Genomic DNA, 18,928 nt, shown 5'->3' with positions numbered 1-18,928 from the left:
TCCAGCCCCCTGGCAGGAAGACTAACCACCTCCTCAGTCACCAGCCTGACGCTAACCCCTCCTCCCTTGCTGATCTGCTTTGTGCTGGTTTGGGTGTGTGTCCTGCAAGTGTGTGCCTGGAATGTGGAGGGGGCACTGTTGCTTGCAGCCCTGGGCTGGTCAAGGCTGCATGTGGTCTTGGGCCAAAAAAGGTCGACCAAACTTTATATTAGAGCAAATGCATAAAATAAGCACTGTATTTTGATAGGGGCATTGGAAAAAAACCCCCAATGCCAGCTTGTGCTGTATCTGTTTCAAATGATTTTAGAATATGGAGCAAAGAACATTGTATTTGTTTATTAAAAATATATTAGCCTCTTGCAATCACTTTTCTTAGTTTATATATTTACTATTACATTTATTTCCTGCCTTTCCTCAAGGTGGCCTGCATGGTTCCTCCCCATCTTATCTTCACAGGTAGGCTAAATTCCATGGTTCCCCAGGATTTTCCCAGGTCCAGCACTCCAACTACACCACTAGGGTTGCTGCCAGTTAAAGATTTTACGATTCAGGGTGTGAGGAATCTTTAGTTTTGCACTTGACTTACTGGGGGCAAGATTAACTTAGGATTCAAATGAAGTATTTAAAGTGACTTATCACTTCTCCTAGAGGACATGGGTGCCGCTTGGGTTTCCGATCAAAAGGTCGGCGGTTCAAATCCCTGCGACAGGGTGAGCACCCGTTGTTCAGTCCCAGCTCCTGCCCACTTAGCAGTTCGAAAGCACGTCAAAGTGCAAGTAGATAAATAGGTACCACTCTGGCGGGAAGGTAAACAGCGTTTCCGTGTGCTGCTCTGGTTTCACCAGAGTCATGGTTTCACTTAGTCATGCTGGCCACATGACCCGGAAAAACTGTCTGCGGACAAACGCCGGCTCCCTCGGCCTTTAAAGCAAGATGAGTGCCACAACCTCAGGGGTCCCTTTACCTTTATTACTTCTCCTACAAACTCTAGCCTAGCCTTCTCCCTGACATCCTCATTTTCTATATGCAGTGAGGTTCTCTGGATGGAGGTGCATTCTTTAACCTGCATCATGGTTCTGCAGAAAGAAAAATGTAAAAGCAGTTATCTTTCTGTTATGCAAAATAGATTTGTTTTCAGATGCATAATTTATGTCCTCCTTCTTTGCAAGTCCCTGCAGTCCCACACCCCACCAGATGAGCTCAGGGCAGCTTTGAAGTTTTCGCAGGGCACATGGGAAAGCCTGTGTTTGCTGTTCTAAGGGCTGGAAATGTCATTTATACCAAATCAAACACAAAAAACTCTCAGCTTAATGACTTTCTACAGCTAATAACAATCAACTTCTGTGGCTTTTGGGGAGCATTGCAGAGTACACAAATGCCTACCTAGGTCTGGGCACAGCCTGCTCAGGCCCCAACAAAAGTTGCTCCCAGCTATCCCACCCCGTCTTCAGCCAGGGCTCTTTGAAAAATGAGAACCAAAAAAGCACCTGACTTTAAGATGGCTGCACCATTTCAAGCAAGCATACACAGCAGCATTTCCATTTATTTATGAAGGCAGCCTTTGATTAAGCAAACTGCTGTAGTGGAACTGCTGACGACATCCATGCGTGGGCTCCAACGTGAGTGATTTCGCAGTGTCTCCTGCCAAACGTCCCATCAACATGACTCACCAACAACAGCGCCAGCCAAGCACACAGAATTAGGCACTATTCACTGGGATATAGAAGTGTCCTATGAATTTTCATTTGTCCACCATTATGAATGCTTGAATGCTTCAGTAGCTGCACCACGAAGGTCCAACTTCAGTTAGTAATCAAATCTGGCATGGTTTTCACAGTGTTTTGCTACAGGTGCTTTTAGATGCTGTCTATGCACATACCTACATTTTCAAGAGACTTTTTATTATTATTTAACACTTAATGAGACAAAGCAAGTGTGTGAAAAGTTAAGACTGCTAGGTGTTCCAAGAGCAACAGAAAGAAATCCTCAAATCCAGGGCAACTGTGGAGCACCAAACAAAAACAAACTTGTTAATGGAAGGGTTAGGATTCACCTTTGCTTTCCATATGGGAGCTTGGCAGTTGGCGTCTGGAAAATAACCCAGTGGATAAGCAAACATTTCTTACCTAGGAATTCAATTAGTACCTGGCCTGCTACTTCTTCCAGCAAGAAAACAACACAGCCCCTTACAAAGCACATTTTTAACATACTGCATCAAAGTCCAGTCACGTTTATCCTAATGGTTTGAAAGAAATGCCAAGCCAGAAACTTCAAAGGCCTTTATATTACTCTCCAAAGCAGGCACATTGCTCTTCCTTCACTAGAAGAATTCCCCCAGGCTTGAGGATCTCCACCTGCAATTCATCTCAGCACCTTGTTTTTCATGATCTCCACTCACAATCCTCTTAATCCCAGTGTCTTCTGCAGCAACATCCCTCAGGCAATTGCAAACACAAGAAGAAAATCAGAATCAATGGCTAGTGCTGAATATCCTGCAAAGTGCATGACTAGACAGGCTGGAGAGCGATTTTAAAATCAGCCATCTCCCAGGGCTAATTCAGGAGGTTTTTATAAAATGGGTTTGTAAAGTATAGGAAGAGGCTCTTTTTCATCTCTGTATCTTAGGTGTGTGCATGAAAGGGAATGCCTTTCTTCTTTCCTCCTCCTGAGGTTAGACACAAACCAGCAGTTGCTTTAATGCCTCCTCACTGTAAGATGATGTTGTATCTTGGAGAAAGCCCTTTCAAATGACAGTGTTGCAGATTTCAGAAGATTTGCTCAGAGATTCCACCAAAAGAGATCTGACATAGTCAATAAAATGATGCTAGTGGGAAACTTCTCAGCTGAAATCATTCAGCTGTGGTATCACCTCTAAACAGTGAATGCATTATGACTTGCTGATGTACATTGCCCATAAAACAACATAAAACCAGGGCCATTCCTCCTTTCGCCTCTTCACCTTTGTTGAAGACTTGCTGCATTTTTTTAAGCCTGTTAAGAAGGATATTATTAAATTCTTGGGCAGTTAAATGTCAAACTATCAGCCATAGACAAAAAACCCCACCCCAGTCTTCAGCCAATTATGATAAAGGTAAAGGGACCCTGAGCGTTAGGTCCAGTCGTGGCCGACTCTGGGGTTGCGGCGCTTATCTCGCTTTACTGGCCAAAGGAGCCAGCGTACAGCTTCCAGGTCATGTGGCCAGCATGACTAAGCCGCTTCTGGTGAACCAGAGAATGGAAACGCTGTTTACCTTCCTGCCAGAGTGGTACCTATTTATCTACTTGCACTCTGACGTGCTTTTGAACTGCTAGGTTGGCAGGAGCAGGGACTGAGCAACGGGAGCTCACCCCATCGCGGGGATTTGAACCGCCGACCTTCTGATCGGCAAGCCCAAGAGGCTCAGTGGTTTAGACCACAGCGCCACCATAATTATGGTAAAAGGTAAAGGTAAAGGTACCCCTGCCCGAACGGGCCAGTCTTGACAGACTCTAGGGTTGTGCGCTCATCTCACTCTATAGAGGCCGGGAGCCAGCGCTGTCCGCAGACACTTCCGGGTCACGTGGCCAGTGTGACAAGCTGCATCTGGCGAGCCAGCGCAGCACACGGAACACCATTTACCTTCCCGCTAGTAAGCGGTCCCTATTTATCTACTTGCACCCGGGGGTGCTTTCGAACTGCTAGGTTGGCAGGCGCTGGGACCGAGCGACGGGAGCGCACCCCGCTGCGGGGATTCGATGGGCAAGTCCTAGGCGCTGAGGCTTTTACCCACGGCGCCACCCGCGTCCCTCATAATTATGGTACTTGAGGGCAAAGCAAGTCATTTTGCCTCGTTCAAAACTTCCAAAAGAAAGAGGAAGGGGAAGTAAGAAACTCAAAGCACCTCAACAGATTTTTATGAGTGTTTATTGTAAACAATATATGTTGGGCTGTTTAGGCCCCCTTTGTACATTTTACAATGCTGCATATACACCAGGCTCCAATACAACCTGGTGACATTTTCAATCACAGCACTGTGGTTAAGATATTTACAGTTTTCAAGAGATTCCAGTAACAATAAGATGCCAAGAAATTGTACGCCACTGGTTCACAGAACAAAATACACTAGTGATTGAAGGAAACACTTTTGATATTCGCAGTACATATGGGCACAACTGAAAGGGAAGGAAATTAACTAGTGATAACTGATGAATAGATAAGAACGTTTCTAAGCCACATCTCAAAGTCCCTCTCTACATAATGTCACAGGGGAAGACAGAAGAGCCAGTGTGGCATACATTCAGAAAAAAGTCCTTTGTTTTATGAGGTTTTAGCTCCATTTCACACAGCCGTATGTTCTAATTTTGGGGATTCCATTGTTTCTTGCTGTGTTTAATAAGAAACCTTATAGCCGTTTGGAGAGAAGAAATACAGGTTTTTCTGACTGCTTCCACAGAAGATCATGTTTTTGCAGCAGACCGTTCACAGTCTGAAACAGCCTGTATCCTCTAAACTATTGATAAAAGATTCCAGACCCAAATTTAGAAGAATTTTTAAATGTTAAGCTAGATAAAAAAAGTTTTAAAAGCAAAGGCAATAAAAACAAGGTAACTTGCCTCACTAAAAATCACAAACTACTTTCCCCTTCAATAGGAAAATTAATCTAGGTGGGTATTTGGGGAAATACATTAATGTAGAGAGCATATTACAAATATATAAACAGTCACACAGTTTGGTGTAAGTTCTAGAAATAAAAAGGACTATTTAATGCTGATATCGCTCTCTAGACATGGGCCTAGTCTGGTCAATATTTCTTGTGGCACTTCTGAAGTAGTGTCAGATAATACAGCTGAATTTGGCTACAGTTACATTAGCAGAAACTGCAGTTTCAAAGAGGCACCCTCTAATTGCTTGGAAAACATACAACACACAGTCTAGGAAAATAGCTCTCATCAAGTGACAAGCAAATCCTAAAGAATGACCGGGTTCACCCATTCAACATTACAGACTGAGCAAAGACAGCCCAAAGCAAAGGATCATTCAGACTTCATGAAGGAAAGATGGTTGGGGGTCTCTAGCGACATCTACCTCACTGAATTGGATGGGGCTTACTGTCAGGTAAGTGGAGTTGCTGCTGCAGTCTGTGTCTTTCAGAAGGAACTCCTCAGTCATTCTGAAACACAGAGCTACTTGCACCTTACCAGACATGAGAGACAAATTTAAAAGGCAAGTGTAAAGGAGAGAAAGAACTTTTCATAGCTATTTTATACTGCTGAGGAATCGCGGTTGTTCTTCCCCTCTTGGTAAAAGAGTTTCTGCACCAATCTTGGGACCTTTCTTCTCCTAGAAAGGAGAAACGTACAATGAGGTTGTGTCCAATATGGTAGAATAAAAGCCAGCTCAATAAATAATTCTCAATAAATTATCAAGAAGCAAAACACAGGGTCACCAGAAAGTTCACCTGCTATGCAATCCTCATTCATTTCAGTGAGGCTCACACAGGAGAAGACCCCAGGGGATTATAGATACAAACCAACTAGTATAGGAGGACAATTCCAAAGATGGAACGCCTCTCCCGTTCCTCAGCTCAGCTCCCAGCCTAGGCCCAGTGGAGAGGACTACTCAGCTCTTCCCTCACTCCTACTGAAGTGTATGGGGCTATTTTTGGGAGGGTCCCAGGACACAGGGAGGCCTAATCCTTCCCTCCTCAGCTGCAATTAGGATTTCCCCCAGCGCCAAGCAAGCTTGTAAAAGTTGAGCTCTCGGAAGCATCACTGGGTCCCAGGAGGTTTTTCTAAAAGCTCAGTTGCTCTGGGGCAGGAGCGGGAAGAAGAAACAGATGAGGGAAGGAGGGGAGGGGAAAGGAAAATGGAACGGATGGTTGTGTGTGTGTGTGAGGGGTGTGGGTGTGTGTGTGACTGTCTGGCTCCAGCCTCACCTGCCACTGGCATGCCACCCCTAAGTATGTTCCTTATGAGGTACTCTTGGGCTGATAAAAGGGACAAAGTGGGACTAAATGAAAAAAAATAAAATAAACCACAGCTTCCCCAGCTTCTTAATGTAGGTAGACAGTCTTGGGCTTCCTCTTACCTTGAGCATTCCATCACGTTCCCATTTAAAGAGACCACAATTGCTGAAAAGGGAAGACAGAAAAATCAGGGTTGCTTCAGTAGCTGTTGGTAGCAGTGCTGCACCAAACTGTTTTAAGGTTTCATTTCCTACATGAACGTTGCCATTTAAGTGTCCAACCCCCCCATTCCACTGCTCTGGGCATTATCTTCATGCCTCTTCATAGCCATTTCTCATTGGAAAGGACTGCCTAGACCACTGGTCTCAAACTTTTCTCTCTGGGCCACACTTGCAGAATAAAATCTGCTTGCATCACATCCAATGTTTTATTGACAAGAAAGACAGTTGGAAAACACAACTAGGATTGTCCACAGTATCACTTGAGGCTCTTGCTCTCATTTTAAAAGGATATCTATCCATATTCTGCATATTAAAAAATTATTTTGATACTACACTATACTATACTGCACTGAAATGTTTAAATGCTTGATTGTCCTTGAATCTTCCAGCCACTCTTGCCATCCTCGCCTGCCACACCAGGGTGGCATTCTGCACCCTTTGAGGGCCACTGGTCTAGACAAATGGTGAAGTGAGCTCTTGCCCACCAAACAAAATGAATAAACCTATTATTTAGCAAGTCTTTTCAGTCTACAGCCAGGGATGAGAGATGCACGTTGACAAACCTTTGCAGATAGAATGCAGTAGGGTTGAGAGATTGCGCAACGGTCTGCTTGAGAAGGGGAGAATGCAGCTCCTCTTACCTGCAGTGTTTTTTCGGCAGCTTGTCAAGAGATATGGCTCTATTTCCACACTGACACTTGAAAAATCGTTTTACACCATCATGCCAGTGATAGTCATGATTTTGTTCCACACATGAATCCAGGAGCTTGAAATAGGTATACTTGCACTTATGTAAAAGGAAGAGAGAGGGAAATAAAGAGTCACACACACTTTCTCCAACTTCTTCAAAGTCACTGTCGTAGTGAAAACCCAGTCCTCTGCTGTGCCAGAAGAGCAAATTACTCTGCGAACCAGAGGGAAACAGCTATATTGTAGACCTGAGAGGACATCCCATTTGAACTCTTTGCTTCTGCTCCCCCAACACTGGTCCTTCTTCCTCTTTAAGACCACCTCTGTCGCCACAGTGTAAATCCTGGCAAAATGCAGATCGCACAATAGCTATCTGCATCAACGGTGAAACTCACCAAAGGATCAGGGCATTTTAATGATGGAAAAGAGGTCCATCTTCTGCAAGTCTTAAATACAAATATGCAGCCACATCACCAGCAATTAATACAATGAAATGCTGTGTGATGGGTTTGTTCTTGTTTTTATGGCAGCCCTGTTTAGGGAAGCTTTTAATGTTGGATGGATGACTGTATTTTAATATTTTGTTGGAAGCCGTCCAGAGTGGCTGGGGAAGCCCAGCCAGATGGGCGGGGTGGGGTGGGTATATATGTATGTATGTATGTATGTATGTATGTATGTATGTATGTATAAATAATAATAATAATAATGTGTTTTTATGCTGTGAACTGACCTGGGGAGCTACAGGTGAAGGGTGATATGCAAATTTAATAAATAACAACAACATGCAACACTTGGACAGGGATGAGTTGGCCACAGAAAAGTTTGCTCTCTCACTCTAGCCTACCTCAAAAGGTTTCACTATTCTGGGTTATTCGGAAAGACAGGATACCAGTGTGAAAAATACAACCTGGATCTGCTTATCATTGTATTCAACAGGACTTGGCTACAAAGCTTTAGATGGTTATGAGATTGCAAATGCTGGACTAGGACCTAGGAGAGCGAGGTTCAAAGCCCACTCTGCCATGCCCTGGGCCAGGAACTATGGCTCTGCCTACCCTCTCTCACAGGGTGGGTGTGAGGCTAAAATGGGAGAGGAGGGATGGTGCACGTCACCTTCAGCTTCTTGGAGGAAAGATGGAGTGAAAATGTAATAAGAAATAAGTAAGAGTGGGCTTTTAACGGTCAATATTCCTTTTGGGAGAGCAAATTGACCTGTGCATGAGGCCACAAACCAAGGTGGATCCAACAAGGACATTCTCCCTCCCTGGGACTTCATGTGCTACGAGAGGCACAGGAAAGCTATAGCTTGTTTCTTGGCACCAACCCACTCCGCTAATGCTATTATTTTTTCAAATGCTATGGCACCTCACGGGAGGATCACTTTCCACTGAGCTGGGGCTGCCTTCAAAACTCAGGTCACATCCTGATATGCTTGGGAGATGCAGTTTAAGCCCCTAGCAGGATGCGCTGTGTTTTTGCAGGAGCGTGAGTACATGCAGTGCAGAGCGTGGAGTCCTAGACATGCCTTATTGGGGTAAAGGATGGGAGGATTGCAGTTCACTTCATATTTTGGAACATACCTACCTATTTTGCCTGCCCATCAGACCCATGCATGGATCAGAATATAGATCTTCAGGTTAAGCCACATAATCGATGAACCGATTCATGCATGCATCCATACCTGTGACCCTTCAGATGCTGCTGAAATACAACTCCCATCAGCCCCGGCAAGCATGGCCAATGGTGGGGAGGATGGGAGTAAATGTCGTCCAATAATATCTGGAGAGCCACAGGTTCCTCATCCCTGGTCCACACTGTACTTATGAGATGGCCAGAAGGCTTCCTTCTCCTTTCTTTAAACATGTTGAAGCTGTAAAGAGTGCAACTACCTCCTCCGCGGCTGTGACAGAAGGGGGGGGGGGAGGGAAGGGAAGAAGTGGTTTTAAAATGCTTCTAAGTCTACAAGGGACACTGCCATCTTTTTGACTGCACAAATTCCAGGAAAGGGACTGCATGTTTGATGCAGTCATTTCAAAGCAACCTTTTTTCTGTGCAGCCATGGAGCTGTTCTAAGCAGCTGTAATTGTGAAAGGAAAAAGGCAGCCCTGGATCCCCTCCTGAGCAGATTTCTGGAGGAAAGGTTCCTGAGGGTCAAAATGAATTTTTCATCCAACGCTGATCAAGCTGCACTTCAAGGGTCTGCTTCACTCACCGATTTGCACGTTGCAACACGGCACTTCACTTCTCGGATGCTCCGCATTTTATCTTCCATTTGCTCCTTCTTCACCAGGGGCTCAAAATAGCGTTCCTGCAGCTCAGCCTCAAACTATGGCAGGAGGAGAGATGAAACTTTAATCTAGATGTGTAAACAGCTAATATAAAACTTGTTAACACTGTAAATGAAACTTTAAAAAACCCCACATAGCTGAAAAAAGGATTTTCAGAAACAATAAGCAATTAATTTCAATTGAATCCTCAACCTGAAATTATATATATATAAATAAAATCACACACACAGTTGTACTTTTTTTTGCTTGTTCAGACCCCTTCTTGAACTATCAGATTCTGATGGGCTGCTTGGAAACATTTTCATCCCTGAAATGCAGTCACTCTTAGAGCCAGTTCAAATATATTATGTAAAACCACTTGATCTTTCATCACTCAAAAGCCCAACATCTGACAATTTGTAACTGAACCATTCTCCCTCAAAAGGCATTGCACCTGAGGAAATCCAAAAGCTCTAACTGTGGTATCTACTATGCAACGTCTCATTTGGAGGCAGGTTGTAAGTGTTCAACATGTATGGGTACAAAAAGGGCGCGGACACACAAAAGCCTGCAGAGAATTTCCTGATAAAGGCAACTGCATTCATATACACTTAAAAAGGAAAACTGCAGGGTCTGCTGGATGATGCCTAAGGCAGCATGCATTTCCAAAACAACAGAAGGGAACTGATTCAGCGCTGATTCAGAGGAAGAGTGCCATCTACTGAAAGCCAGAGGCCTTGTGAAAAGACAAGGGTCAGTTGTTAAAGACAAAAAGCATATATTGGGATATTTAATGGTACAGTGGTGCCTCGCAAGACGAACGCCTCGCAAAACGAAAAACTCGCAAGACGAAAGAGTTTTCCGTTTTTGAGTCGTTCCGCAAGACGAATTTCCCTATGGGCTTGCTTCGCAAGAAGAAAGCCCATAGGGAAATCTCCGGGGACCTCTTTTAAATGCTGGCGGTGGGGAGCAAAGCCTTTCGCCCCCCTTCGGCCTTCAGAAGAGGTCCAGGAAGGTTGGCGGGGGCCGAAAGGCTTTGCTCCCCACCGCCAGCATTTTAAAAGCGGTCCGGGATAGCAGGGAAGCGCACTGCGCTTTCCCGCTATCCCGGACCGCTTTTAAAATGCTGGCCATTGGGAGCAAAGACTTTGGCCCACCGCTGGCCTTCAGAAGAGGTCCTGGACCTCTTCTGAAGGCCGGCGGGGGGCGAAAGTCTTTGCTCCCCCCCGCCTGCCTTCCCGGGACAGCAGAGACTTCTCCGCTGTCCCGGGGCGATCTTAAAATGCTGGCGGGCGGCAGTGAAGGCTTCGCTGCCACCCGCCAGCATTTTAAAATCGCCCCGGGACAGCGGAGAAGTCTCCGCTGTCCTGGTGGCTTTTAAAATGCTGGCGGTCGGGAGGAAAGCCCTCCTGTCCCCGGAGCTTGCGGGGTGGGAGGTGGGGAGAAGGGCTTTTCTTCCCACCGCCAGCCTTCAGAAAAGCCCTTGTCCACCCCCCCCCAGCCTTCAGAAGAGGTCGGGGGACAGCCCCGGACCTGGTCTGAAAGCGGTTTCCATAGGAACGCATTGATTGATTTTCAATGCATTCCTATGGGAAACCGTGCTTCGCAAGACGAAAAACTCGCAAGAAGAAAAAACTTGCGGAACGAATTAATTTCGTCTTGCGAGGCACCACTGTACTCAAAGCTGAATAAAACAAATAATAAAATAAACCAGGCACCCGCTCCTCCCACTGCAATCAACAAATAAGACAAACGTCTGATAACAAAAAAATGAAGTTGTGTAATCATGTGACAGTGGGGGTGGGGAACCTTTTTCAGCCTGTGGGCCATTCTCCCTCACAGGCACATTTGCCCAGGCCAGAGGTAAAAGTGCAGCAACAGGCAACTCACACCCACCTCGCAAACAAGAGACATGGTCGCAGCTTAAGGACACATTCAAGTCAGGCAAAGCCACTCGAGGAGGGGAAAGAGCAGGGCCACTGAGGGGTATAGTCTGGGAAGGGTCCCAAGGGCCAGACAGAGAGCCCAGGGGCCCTCATTTGGCCCCCTGGGTCTGAGGCCCCCACCCCTGCTTTGCAGACTTATGAAGAACTCATGTTTTTGCCTTTGTCAGAAAAATGTTTCTCTGCATTCAGATTCTTCTTTGGTCAGCAACTACATTTCCCAGAAGTCTGCTTGGCCTTTCAATACTTGCCACATTCTTAAAGCAGACTTCTGGGAAAAGCAGTTGAGGGGTCAGATGTGAAGCCCACTGCAGTCTCTTCTCCTGCACTGAAAATGGTCAATGCTGAATTTCTGGTAGTGAATTCTGACACACAATGCAGGCCAGCAGATCAGATGAGAGTAATGCCTCTCTTGCAAAACTGTTAGGCATGTCTCTTGAAGATGACGCAGTCCTATTTTCTGCTGCTGGGCAGGATCCTTTCCTCTTTACATGCTCCCAATAGCACCCACATGCAGGCATTCCCAGCCAGTTCCCTTGTATGCGGGAGGGGCTTACCTCCTTAAGGACACCCATGTGTTTGGATCTAGCATTCAAGATCTCTTGAAATTCATCAGACTCCAAGTACGCAAGCTGCTGGCGTGGTTTCTTTCCGGCAGGTTCTGCTGCATCAACATCTACAGAAACAGAAGAGAAACATATACACATGCTTAGCCATTATTTCCAAAGGATACAGTGGTGCCCCGCAAGACGAATGCCTCGTAAAACGGAAAACGCGCAAGACAAAAGGGTTTTTTGGTTTTTGTGTCGCTTCGCAAGACGATTTTCCCTATGGGCTTGCTTCGCAAGACGAAACGTCTTGCGAGTTCTTGTGAGTTTGTTTCCTTTTTCTTAAAGCCGCTAAGCCGTTAATAGCCGCTAAGCCGCTAAGAGCCACTAATAGCCGTTAATAGCCACTAAGCCGCTAATAGCCATGCTTCGCAAGACGAAAACACCGCAAGACGAAGAGACTCGCGGAACAGATTAATTTCGTCTTGCGAGGCACCACTGTATTCTGCTGCAACAGAAACTAAGGTAATGCATTCCGCTGACAGTAGGTGTTGCATAGATTGTGTGCCATACAAACAGAGATCTTTTACCTGTGCCTCTCTAATGTGCAGAATTTTGATTTGCTTGGGTCACCCCAGACAAAAAAAAGGGCACGCCTTTCTCCACCATGCCCTACTTACCAGATTCCTCAGGGTCATCCGGCTGGCAACTTCTGGAGACAAGGGATACCCCAGATGGGCCTTTGGTTGGATTCAACAGGGAAATTATTTCAACAATATACAGTGAACCTATTACATAACCTGCCAAGATCCTTCATTTCCCCAGTCATTCCAAGGAGCAAACTCTTGCTGCTGTGGGGGTATTTTTGGTCATGCATCTCAGCTGCAACTCTCAGGGTAAACTCAAGAGGCCACTTGACAGCCAGTGACTGACAACAGAGGAAAAGGGAATGAGATCTGCTCAGAGGTAAATGGGTCTGTCAGCCAGTGGTGGGAAATGAATTTCTAAAAATGGATGAGGAAGAGAGAATTCAAAATTTGTATAAATATCTACGGGCAGGAATATTGAAGCCACGGAAGGCAGCAAATTATGTTGAGGGACTTTATACAAATGTTATGAATCAAGTTAGAAGTCAGGAGAGCTGTCCTCTTTTGCTACCTCAATTCTGTTCGCATAGAAACCAGTGATTTCCAGCACAGAAATCTCAGGGATTTCCACAGAGCAGGCATGTAGCCCGTAACCAGACATTTAAGCGAGAAAGGAAAGATGGAAGCCCGCTGCCTGTAGTCTGCGCTGTTTCTGCCCAATGTCTCAGGGAGCAACTTCAAGTCAAACCATTCAGCTTGACACCAGCTGGTTGAAACACTGGGCTGGACCCAAGCGACTTAATTCCGATGCAAGTCTGTGGCTATCTTTGTAAAAAGTTTCTAGACTTTCCATACCTTGGGACAGAGGGATGTTTTTCTCAGCTCTCTCAGAAATCTCCGGAATGTCTAGACTGGATCGTTTCCTTTTTATGCTGTTTGGGTCCACTTTGGCGAGGACCCGGCCTTTTGCACGTAGTTTATTTATAGCTGCCATCTAAAAGCAACAAAAGAAAGACTCAAGACATGTAGCAAAAGTCAGCAATTAAAACCAGTATGAAAAGCCACCAAGGTTCACTGGAGCTGAATGTTAGTTTGCATTTCTTAGTGTAGAAAGTATTGATTTGATGTGTAATTAATTCAAGAGGGTTCTGGGAGTCTCTGGGAGCTTCTCTGTGTGAAACAAGCAAGCATAAGGTTCATGTTTGGGTTATTCCTTCAGAGAAGCTGAGTACAGCTGCTTTATAGTCATGCTGACTATAATAATAGGCCAGAAGGAGCCTGGGTTTCACTTTCTCTTTCTATCTCTTTTCCTTCTGGTGCAGCGTTCTGCACATAGTACGCTTCATGTTAAGGTTTAGTCTTATTATACTGTAAGCTTAAGTTACGTCTGCTGCAACTGGATTTCTTATGGACAGTTCCAATCCTGAATGTATTGGATTTGTGACCATTATGATCATTTGCCTTCAGTAGCAGTAAAGCTCTGCTAGATGAAATATAATTGCCTCTGTCTATTTCTTGGGAACCCGGCAATGTGTTTAAGTTTTTACTCTGCTCACTATACACTGGAATCTGCTCTGGATCAATACTGAGTAGACTTTAAATGTCACTGAAGACCATATAACCCCTTATCACAGCTCTACTGTGCTTGTGGAAACTAGGCCAATGCTTGTTCTCCATTACACACAAATATCACCCACCCACAAACACCCCATTGCACAGATCAGACCCCCCCTCCCAATCCTGGGAACTGTAGTTTGTGAAGGCTGCTGTGATAAGTTACAAAACTCACATAATTACTTTCCTGTTTATCAACTAAATTGGCTAAAAGTCTATTACAACTGAACATACAAGGCAAAAGCTACAATCGAAATAATCATTTTAAAATAATAAAACCCATCCTATTATTGTATTTTAGCACAGTGTATGTCCAGTCCTGAAAACTCCCACAGTCCTTTGTGCTGGGCTAAAAAGCTGGCAACCTTATCACAAATCTTTGACAACCCAATGGTTGGTCTTCAAGCCCACCTGGAATGACGAAGTTACAAGCTATTAGCAGCTTGACTGATCCGTGTACTATGACTCTGTACCCTACCCATGGGGCAGCAGTTAGGGAGAATTTGAGGAGCTGATACCTTTTTAGCTTCTGCCAAGCCATTCAGTTTGGGCACCAGAGGAGGCAAACTATCAAAGAAGAGAACATCGTCTCCTTCAGAGAAGCCTGTGCCAAGTCTAGGAGTTTCGGGGCTTGACAGTTTGGCAGCTTTGGGAAACTCTGCAGCAGGAGTTGGAGAGCGTAGCACCGCTGGTCCTGAGGAAGGTGGCATTGCTGCCACAGTTGCATGACTTGTATTTTGAAGAAACCTTAAACAAAAGGACAAAATCCATTATCATCTTGCTTGGGGAGGTAGTGTAGGAAAACAGGATTCTCTGACCCAAAATCCTGTTAAGACTCTGTAGAGAAGGGGCTTTTCAGACTGTTGTGGTGAAACCGGGAGCCCTTCAGAAGCTCATCAGGGTTTCTCAGTGAGAAAACCAGTAATGACAGCCAAGCTTTCCTGAAAGACAGCTGGGCCACCTGCGCAAGGTGCATCTGCACAATTAGGCGTGCCGAGTTTGGAGGCCACACTCTTTCAATTCACACGTGCTACTGAGTGCTTTGCAATGCATGGAGGTTTCATGGAAGGTGAGCAGGATGTAGAAAGGTTCACTAAAGGTAGAAAGTTTGGAAACTACAATGCTAGAGGAAGAGGTTTAAATACTCATGGTCAGGAGACATCTTGCTTTCATACAGCCAAGGAATCTTTTGGCTTAGCCTTCTCCCAACACGTGTCTATGGGGGGTGGGGAGTGTCAACCAAGTAGCGCATAAGCCTCAGGCCACCACCACCACCCCCTGGGAAGGCTTTGCCATCATCACTACCATCACCATCATCAGTACAAAGGAATGTAGCAGTCTCTGTGGAAAAAGAAGAGATGAGGAAGGTGTTGAAGGGAATCAACCCAAGGAAGGCCACAGGGCCAGATGGGGTAGCTGGAAGGGTATTGAGAGACTGTGCAGATCAACTAGCAGGAGTTTTCACTGGGATTTTAAATCGATCCCTAGCCCAGGCTATTGTTCCATCCTGCCTAAAGTCCTCTATTATCGTTCCAATAGCAAAAAAACCTAACCCGGAAGAACTGAATGACTTTCGTCCAGTAGCACTCACACCTATAATCATGAAGTGCTTTGAAAAGCTGGTACGAAATCATGTCATTGCCTGCCTACCAGAGGGACTGGACACATTCCAATTTGCTTATAAAACGAAAAGATCGACAGAGGACGCTGTGGCGATTGCCCTCCATGCCGTCCTTGCACATTTGGAGCAGCGGGGGGGTTATGCCAGACTGCTTTTTTTAGATTTCAGCTCGGCATTTAATACCATTCTACCACAGCGTCTGATGTCTAAACTGGAAGATCTGGGGCTTCCGTTATCACTTTGTGGGTGGATATTGGACTTTTTGTCAGACCGCTCCCAGAGGGTTCGGTTGGGCCCTTATACCTCTAAAATGCTTAAGACTAACATAGGAACACCACAGGGATGCGTACTCAGTCCGCTCCTTTATATTCTCTACACGTACGATTGTGTCGCTGCTCACCCTAGTAATAGGGTTGTCAAATTTGCAGATGACACAACCGTGATTGGGCTCATCCCTGAAAGGGAGGGTGAAACGCACTATAGAGATGAGGTGGAGCGGCTGACAGAGTGGTGCAGAGCTAACAACTTGCTCATAAATACAAGGAAGACAAAGGAGCTTGTGGTGGACTTCAGGAGACAGAAGAGCAATATCCAGCCACTTTTGATTGATGGGGTCTGTGTGGAGAGGGTAACAACGTTCAGATTTTTGGGCATTGAATTACAAGAGGATCTGTCCTGGAGTGTCAACACAAGGGGGCTTGTGAAGAAGGCGCAGCAGAGACTGTACTTTTTGAGAATTCTAAGGAAAAACCATCTTCCGCAGAAACTGCTGCTTGCCTTCTATCACTGTGCCATTGAGAGCGTGCTCACTTATGGCTTATGTGTGTGGTACGGAAGCTGTACTACCCAGGACAGGATGGGGTTGTGCAGAGTTGTTAAGGCAGCAGAGAGCATTGTTGGCTGCCCACTCTCCACCTTAGAGCAGATTTATGCCACAAGGTGCCATAGGAAGGCACTGGACATAGTAAAAGATCCATCGCATCCTGGTCACTGTCTCTTCGAGCTCCTGCCGTCGGGACGGAGATACAGGACGATGAAGACAAGAACGAGCCGTCTTAAGAACAGCTTCTTCTCCAGAGCGATCTCAGCCCTGAATGGGAAGCCTGGACTTTGAAAGTCATCTAATCTTCCTTGCTGTACTATGCTGTATTGTTTTAATTAGTGTTTTTATGGAGCAGTCGAGTAATTTCGTTGTCCCTGAGAGGGGGCAATGACAATAAAGATATTATTATTATTATTATTATTATTAGGTTCATGGCATGTAGGCAGAAAACGACAAGACACCCTGCCTGCCTCCTGAGCCAAAGACGACATGATGAGAAACAGGCCTTTCCACCTCCACCACCAACTGCACACTCCTCTGTCCAAAGAATTTCATCTGCAAGGATTAACAACTGACTTTAAGTAGGGAAGCTTTTCCATAGCTTAGGGTCCTGATCCTCGCCCCCCCAATTATGTTTAGCTACACAAGTCTGCTGGAGCTAGCAGGGTAGTAAAAACATAATTAGTGGTTGGCAAGCTCACCCATCCTGGATTAAGAAAAAGCCCAGATCATGTTTGGATGGCTGTGGAATGGGCCTGGCAGTGCGCCAAGTGCCCCCAAGTGCCACTTGTAAGCCCACCCCCTTCCACACCCAAACCTGAGTTTGCCAGTAGGTTTCCCTAGACCCTGGTACTGTTTGGGGCTGCCAGGAATCATGGGAGATAAATGTAGCCCCCCCCCCTGTACCAGGCTCTGTGAATTTGTATCGGACTAGTAACTTCTGCAGACCAATTTGCAAAATATAGAACCACTGACTCTACTGTCCACGGTTTTCAGAAGCAAACAAAAACTATTCACTAAAGCACAAAGGTTTGGCTTGAGGTGTGTGTTTTTTAAAAAGCTTTCTACCAGAAGTTTTTCTCTGAAGGTTTTTTACAGATGGTACTTGAGTACAAAAAGACTGAACAGAATCCATGATACTAAAGGCTGTTGGGAGAGCATCAGTCTGCTGACATTTTGCCTTCTTGAGGGTCATGCCCCAAAATCAAATTGAGCAGGATAATGTTAGAGATTTAATAAGAAGAATTATAGGGTACAGTCTATCATTAGTGCCACTGGCCTTTCTGCTTGATAAAGGCGTGTCAAGAATCATTGCTTTGATAAACACAGATTGCTTAGAGATGAAAGATGTCAGATCCTCCATCCAAAGTGGAAGTTCTCTGTGAGCTATGGACTGTCAGAGTTCATAAACTGAAGACAAAGAGTGATCTCCAGCTAAGTCTATTGATTTCACTGGGTTGACTCCAAGCACAGTGGTACCTCAGGTTAAGTATTTAATTCATTCCGGAGGTCCGTACTTAACCTGAATCACCACTTTAGCTAATGGGGCCTCCTGCTGCTGCCGCGCCGCCGGAGCACGATTTCTGTACTCATCCTGAAGCAAAGTTCTTAACCTGAAGCACTATTTTTGGGTTAGCGGAGTCTGTAACCTGAAGCGTATGTAACCTGAGGTACCACTGTATGACTTTGCTTGATGCCAGTGTGAAATGTAAATGGAAGTAACATAATCACTTTAGGAAGCAGCAGCAGGGATCCTGATTAGGCATTTTTCTCAGCACCGCAAGTTTATATCATATTCAGGTAGGGATGGAAAAGACTCAGAGTAGCCATGGGATGTCAGCTTGTCCCATCTGAGGCCTCTCTCCAAAATGTTGGATCTTGGGCCACACGTCTGAAATGTGGAAATTCACAAGAGCAGTTGTAGACTGGGGTAGGGAACTGAATGTGGCTGCTCAGCTGGATCCTGCGTTTCCCACCTGCAACACCATTAGATCATCAGGTGACCCATCTTTCCATAGCCATGTGCCCAACTAGGCGGGTCCTGAAGTTATTGACCATCAGCTCATCAGCGCTGACTCCCAAGCCCTGCAGTCTGCAGGTGCAGCTGCGCCACGGAGGTCTCCATGGGGAGCCTGCGCTGTGGCCCAGAGGCCTTGAGGTCAGAGCCAATCAGCCGATTGGTGGCGCCAGCAAGGCTCCCTTGCCAAAGAGCCCCTGAGAGCACATCTTAAGGCTCCCTTACCTGCCCCACCTCCCAGGCTACATGTGATGACAGGTGTGGGGCAGGTGGGCATGGTTTGGGTAAATGGCCTTGCAGGCCAAACTGGGACACGTGTTGGGTCTCATTAACCCCAATCCCTGTGATACACAATAAAGGGCCAGATGGACAACAGATCTGGCTTGATAGAAGGCAGATTCCTATGACCCAGTTTTGATTTTACTGGAGGCTTTCCCCCCTTTTGTTCATGATATGCCAACTTCAACTTTCCTTGGTATGCTTAGTTAGTTTGGAAAATGGAAGGATATTTTTTAATGGTTTTATGAGCTTCTGCGCTGGTTCTTTAAAAAATTGGATTGGATTTTATTCTGTGAGTCATCTTGAGACACCTGCATAAAGGGACCAACAAGTTGAGTAAACAGTAGAAATAAATAAAAATGTATTATATATG

General features: G+C 45.6%; 1 protein-coding gene across 3 annotated transcripts in view; it reads right to left on the bottom strand.

Moving 5' to 3' along the window:
• Positions 1-5,057: 5,057 nt before the first annotated feature.
• The window catches only part of MCM10 (minichromosome maintenance 10 replication initiation factor), a 29,670-nt gene continuing 15,799 nt past the window's right edge, over positions 5,058-18,928 (bottom strand). For all 3 annotated transcript variants that reach the window (XM_053405748.1, XM_053405749.1, XM_053405750.1), the window contains exons 14-20: positions 14,334-14,562; positions 13,057-13,195; positions 11,624-11,742; positions 9,069-9,182; positions 6,808-6,953; positions 6,068-6,110; positions 5,058-5,320 (exon numbers count right to left, since the gene is read on the bottom strand). In XM_053405748.1, the coding sequence (XP_053261723.1) occupies positions 5,237-5,320; positions 6,068-6,110; positions 6,808-6,953; positions 9,069-9,182; positions 11,624-11,742; positions 13,057-13,195; positions 14,334-14,562 (874 nt within the window). In that variant the 3' untranslated portion in view covers positions 5,058-5,236. The remainder of the gene's footprint in view (positions 5,321-6,067; positions 6,111-6,807; positions 6,954-9,068; positions 9,183-11,623; positions 11,743-13,056; positions 13,196-14,333; positions 14,563-18,928) is intronic.

This window comes from Podarcis raffonei, chromosome 10, assembly GCF_027172205.1.
Source record: "Podarcis raffonei isolate rPodRaf1 chromosome 10, rPodRaf1.pri, whole genome shotgun sequence".
In the NCBI taxonomy this organism is placed as follows: domain Eukaryota; kingdom Metazoa; phylum Chordata; class Lepidosauria; order Squamata; family Lacertidae; genus Podarcis; species Podarcis raffonei.
This window is presented reverse-complemented; position numbering and strand designations above follow the sequence as displayed.